A 6,136-nucleotide genomic window follows, 5' to 3' on the forward strand; every position below is an offset into this window, starting at 1 on the left:
TCTGCGAAGCACTCCCGCTTCCACCCAGCCTGTCGGCCTTGTCCTCCCCGGCAGCGCCCGCCAGTCACTCCGCCCTTTGGGCTCAGGGGTGCACCGAGCCGCTCCCTCCCAGGCTGGCTACCTGGTGCCTGACCCGTCCGCGTGCGCGGCGGGAAAACAATGCTGAAGAGCACGGTTTCAGTCGAAGACTCCCCAGACCACGAGCATCCGGAGACCCCAGAACGTGGCAAGAAGAGAAAGAAGGAAACCCCCAACTTCTGTGGGAGAACCATCCTTCCTGAGAGCGCATTTGGAAGGTAGCTTTTGGACCAAGTACAGGAAGAAAGGGTCTGTCAACCACACAGTGTGATACAAAGATTACCTTGGTGATGATATACAGAAACTTAAAAGCCAGATGAACGAGCTCAGCTGGAGATGTCTTATCCCGCGCAAATCCCAGCAACAAGTTTAGCATCCATTCTAGGGAAAAACATACGAAATACTGGCTGTTAAACACCAATATGATATTAAAATGTCAAAAGAGGAGTTCCCGTCATGGCGCAGTGGTTAGCGAATCCGACTAGGAACCATAGGGTTGCGGGTTCGATCCCTGCCCTTGCTCAGTGGGTTAACGATCCGGCGTTGCCGTGAGCTGTGGTGTAGGTTGCAGACGCGGCTCGGATCCCGCGTTGCTGTGGCTCTGGCGTAGGCCGGTGGCTACAGCTCCGATTGGACCCCTAGCCTGGGAATCTCCATATGCCGCAGGAGCGGCCCTAGAAAAGGCAAAAAAACAAAAAAACAAACAAAAAAAAATGTCAAAAGAAAAAAAGGGGCCATTTAGAAATCGAAGAATGGTTCGGTATTAGTAAATTTATATAATCCAAGTATCAAATAAAGCAAAAAAACTTTCATCGTAACAGCTTCTAAAAGAGCATTAGTTTTAAAATGCAGCAAAAATATTCTTTTTTTTTTTTTTTTTTTGTCTTCTCTAGTGCCGTTTCCCACGGCATATGGAGGTTCCCAGACTAGGGGTCTAATTGGAGCTGTAGATGCTGGCCTACACCAGAGCCACCGCAACATGGGACGTGAGCCGTGTCTGCGACCCACACCACAGCTCACAACAACGCCAGATCCTTAACCCACTGAGCAAGGCCAGGAATCGAACCTGCAACCTCATGGTTCCTAGTCAGATTCGTTAACCACTGCGCCACAACGGGAACTCCAATATTCTTACTTTTTAAAATAATTCTACCTCCGATCACTGCGTTTTTTCCTTTTTTTGGCCGCTCCACAACACATGGAATTCTTGGGCTAGAGATCAGATCCAAGCCACAGCTTCGGCAATGGATCCTTAACCCACTATGCCAGGCGGGGGATCAAACCTGTGTCTTATAATGTGAGAAAAAAGAATGTATATGCGTATGTGTGACTGGGTCGCCTTGCTGTATAGGAGAAAACTGACAGAACAGTGTAAACTAGCTATAATGGAAAAAAATAAAAATCATTAAAAAAAACCTGTGTCTCAGCACTCCCAAGTCACAGCCAATCCCGCTGCACCGCAGCGGGAACTCCTCCAATCAGGATGTAATACCATGCATTACAGAGGCTTCCTCCTGCAACTCCTGTGACTCAGTAACAATCGGGTTCTAACCAAGCAGTAAGACAGACGACAAAGGACTTCCACTTCCAGCTATAAAAGCACAACCGGGGAGGAGTTCCCATCGTGGCTCGGAGGATTAAGGACCAGACACTGTTTCCGTGAGGATGTGAGTTCAATCCCTAGCCTTGCTCAGTGGGTTAAGAATCCGGTGAAGCTGTGAGCTGTGGTTCAGGTTGCAGATGTGGCCTGGATCTGGCGTGGCTGTGGCTGTGGTGGAGGCCGGCAGCTGCAGCTCCTATTTGACCCCTAGCCTGGGGACCTCCCTATGCCGCAGGTGCAGCCCTAAGGAAAAATAAAGAAAAGAATAATCAGGGAACTGGACAAATATATTTGCAGGGTGACACGCCAGAGGCCGCTGAGCAGAGGATGCGCCCCAGAAGCCTGCAGAGGTCCCCTCAAGTCTGAGGCTGCATCTTCACATGCACAGCAGTTAGTCCACAAGGCTGGGCCTGAACAACTCCCACAGCTCACACAGGGTGACATTCAAATTCCTCAGGGCCAGAGTGCAGAGTCCTCGTGGAGCACCCAGAGCAACCAGCAGACCTTCCAGAAAAGTCTTCCTTAGTATAAGGCTTAATTAGAGAAAATCTAGAGAAAAAGCTTTTTCTCCCTAACAAAGCTTAAACAGGATTGAAAGGATATCACAGTGCAATTAACTAAACTGTTTGCTGAACTTCCATACTCTTAAAAAACAAAAACTTAAAAACACCCATCAAGCTACCAAACACAATGTCTATCATCCACTCAAAAATCACCAGACCTGCAACTGTTTAAAATTACTGTGATCTCAGAGTTCCTGTCGTGGCTCAGTGGTTAATGAACCCAACTAGGAACCATGAGGTTGCGGGTTCGATCCCTGGCCTCGCTCAGTGGGTTAAGGATCCGGCGATGCCGTGAGCTGTGGTGCAGGTCACAGACACGGCTCAGATATGGTGTGGCTGTGGCTGTGGTGTAGGCCGGCGGCTGTAGCTCCAATTCGACCCTAGCCTGGGAACCTCCACATGCCGTGGGTGCGGCCCTGAAGACACACAAATAAAGACAAAATTACTGTGATCTCTGACAGAAGAACCAGACAACAAAAATGGCCAGAAATGACAAAGATGATAGGATTCGTAGATATAAACTTTAAAACATAGGAACTATGTCTAACCACTTGTGATGAATCTACACATGTATGTATAACCAGGTCACCACGCTGTACAGTAGAAAACTGACAGAATACTGTAAACCAGCTGTAATGGAAAAAATAAAAACCACTATAATAAATAAACTTTCAAACAATACCATAAGAACTACAATACATCCTCAAGGATGCTAAAGAAAACAAACAATACGCAAAAAGAAATAGAGGATGTTTTAAAAACAAACAGAATTTCAAGAGCTGGAAAAAATAAGACCTGAAGTGAAAAATTAAATTGGATCAACAGCAGACTAGACACTACAAACGAAAAAAAATCAGAAAACCTGAAGATACAATAGTAAGAACTGTACCCTACGGGAGAAAAAAGGAAGTGGACAATTAAAGGGCCGCAGGGCACTGCCGAAGTATCAGCCGAGTTCGTCAGCAGACGTGTGACTGGAGTCCAGGGGAGAGGAGGAGGCAAGGACAGAGAAAGCGCCTCAGTGGAGCTCCCGCCGTGGCTCAGGGGGTTAAGAACCTGACTAGTGGAGTTTCTGCTGTGGCTCAGCAGAAACGAAGCCCACTAGCGTCCACGAGGATGCAGGTTTGATCCCTGGCACTGCACAGTGGGTTAAGGACCCGGTGTCGCCGGGAGCTGCGGTGTAGAGGTCACAGGTCCGGCCTTGATGCAGCTGTGGTGTAGGCCAGCAGCTACAGCTCCAATTCAACCCCTAGCCCAGGAACTTCCATAGGCCGTGGGTGGGGCCCTAAAATGCGGAAAAAAAGAAAAGAAAAGAAAGAAAGGCCTAGAGCAAGTCATACCCTCCTAAAATACCAGGTTCTAGGAACCTCCAGGGGCACAAGAGGCTCCTGAAGCCATAACTCAAAGGTGGACGCAGCATCGCTGGGCGAGGGAGGACAGAGGACCTCCCGTCTCCTCCCGGCCGGCCTGCTGACCATGCCTCAGATGGGCGGACTGTGCCGGGACAGTGGACATCTCTGAAAGCTCATCTCCACAAGCCCGCTTGTTACTTGAAAAAGAAAAACCAGCAGGCACCTGTGTGCACACACTGACGCCTGGTGCCTCACGGGGTGACGCGTCTAAGGTCTCAACAGCCCTGGGGGCAGCAGTGCTGACGACATGGCACCCCAGGGAGAAAACTCAGGACAGAGCAGCTACACGGCAGTGGAGGGGACGTAAACCGGGGAGGTCCAGCCCTGGGGTTCCTGACCCACTGCCACCCCCATGAAGGTCCCGGGTTCAACTGAAGGTCCTGTCTCGACCTTCCTCCTTCCCAAGTTCACCGCCAGGAGCACGTGTTCCTACTGCAGGTCAAGAGAAAGGGGAAAAAGCGTTATGGGGCAAAAAATAAAGAAAATAGTAAGACCCAAAAGAAACAAACCAGAAAGACCATTCCCTCTATGCTAAAGTCAAGGAAACCCAAGCCTCAGGGTCTCCACTTGTGAAATGCAGACGCCACAGAAGCACACAGTGAGATTCAAGACGATTACACAGCAAGGCACTTACCCACTTGCTCCTAGGTGACAACATGTGCCAGAGATGAACAGACCAAAACACACGTGATGAGCAAAAGAAACAGCAGCAAGGAAGCAAGTAACTCAAATACACCTGCCCGCAGCCAAGAGAACATGCGGAATGCCCACCACCATCACCAAGTCAGACCCGGGCACTTCATCCGTTTACCGCTGCTGGTGAGCACGCACGCACGCGCACACACACAGGTGCACACGCACACTGCATACCCCAAGGCCTTTGTGATCATCTGTAACTGATAAAATCGAAACCATCAGCCTCTATTCTTACCTAGGTGTGGGTCCAACAGGTGAGGCTGCTCCTGATATTTGTCCATTATGACTAAAGAGAAAAACAAGGTAAGATTAACATCACTGAGGCAGACAGACACAGGTGCTCTGGAAACACATGCTGACTCCCAGGGCAGCTCCCAAGAGTCCAGGCCACCCGAGGGAGCCCCCCCAGGGCCACTATGTCCTGGCCTCGCTCTCCACCTGCCCAGCACTCCTTCCTCCCTTTGCCCCTGCTGACAGCCAAGCCAGTTCTCCCCTCCGTGAAACACACACGCTGCCCTGCCTTCACTCTCCCAGTGCCCCACACACCAAGCAACTGCCCTCGGTGCCCTCGCACCACGGGCCTCCTTGACTCCACCGAGCCTGGGCTCACTCCTATCCGATGGGAGCAGTGCCTTCGCCTACGGCAGCAGTCTGGACCACGGTCAGTCCTCCTCTGACCGCTCCCCAGGCTGGGACAGCCCGTGGGCCCGCACGAGGTACCGCCGGTGCCAACCCCGGGGACAGCCGGAGACACAGACTCAGAGCAATCAAGCCACCAGCCCAGGTGGCAAGGGGCTGTCCCTCTCCCAGGTGAGAACTGTCATCACAAAGCCCGGAAAGCAGAAGGCGAAGAAATTGCTTTAGTGAAAGAGGCCCTCGAAGACGGTTTTACTGAATCACAAAACCCTGCTTAGCCACCTCAGCAGGGAATCCTAAGAAATCGTTCGGACGTTGTGGGTCGGCTCCAAGGCTCTGTCTACACCTGGAGAATCCAGACCGACCCTCAACCTCTGAGGCGCGGGTCGATCCGCCATCCCGACGGCGCTGCTCGGCCGGGCGGCGGGTCTGCGGCTAACGGCTCGGGCGGCGGCCCCACACCCGCTCGGCCTCGCCTCTCCCCTCCGGCTCCCGCGCAGCCCGCACCGCCGACTCGGAGGAACTGCGCTGCGCGACCGCCCCAGCGCCGGGGCACAGGGCGGGGCGGCCCACCCCTCGCTGCCCCACTGCGGGACGTGGGCCCGGAGGACCGGCGCCCCGGGTCCGCGCGCGCCGTCTCCGGGCGCAGAAAGGAGCGGGTCCGGCGCGGGCGCTCGGGGCACCTGCGCGCCCCCTCCCTCCCCCGACCCGCACGCACCCCGGAACCGCTCCAGGGCGCCCTCCCGAGCCGCGCGGTCGCCGAGCACCGCGGGCAGGCGGCCGAGCAGCTCCCGCGTCTCCGCGCTCTCTCCGAACGACTCGAGGGCGGCGCCGCGGGCCAGCGCCGCATCCTCCGCCGCATCCTCCGCCCGGTCCTCCGCCACGTCCGCCGGGGCGCCCGGGGCCAGCTCCTCGCTCAAGGCCATCCTCCGCGGCCGAAAGGCACCCGCGACCTCGCAGCTGGCTCCGCGGGGGCGCTGGGCGCGGGGCAGGGGCGTGAGGCGCGGAGCACCAGGCGTGAGGCGCGGGCGGCGAGGCGCGCTCCCAGCTGAGGCGGAGGAGGCGGCAACGACGCAGGCCCCGCCCCGCGACCTCCGACCTTGCGCGCAGGCCCCGCTACGGAGCGCGCCGGCCGCCAAAATAGTGCGGGG

General features: G+C 54.7%; 1 protein-coding gene across 1 annotated transcript in view; it reads right to left on the reverse strand.

Annotated features, from left to right (window-relative positions):
- Positions 1-5,911, reverse strand: part of TBCD (tubulin folding cofactor D) — a 122,367-nt gene extending 116,456 nt beyond the window's left edge. The window contains 3 exon segments of the mRNA NM_001244105.1: positions 362-459; positions 4,585-4,635; positions 5,704-5,911. Coding sequence (NP_001231034.1) covers positions 362-459; positions 4,585-4,635; positions 5,704-5,911 — 357 coding nt within the window.

Source organism: Sus scrofa, chromosome 12 (genome assembly GCF_000003025.6).
Source record: "Sus scrofa isolate TJ Tabasco breed Duroc chromosome 12, Sscrofa11.1, whole genome shotgun sequence".
Lineage (NCBI taxonomy): Eukaryota > Metazoa > Chordata > Mammalia > Artiodactyla > Suidae > Sus > Sus scrofa.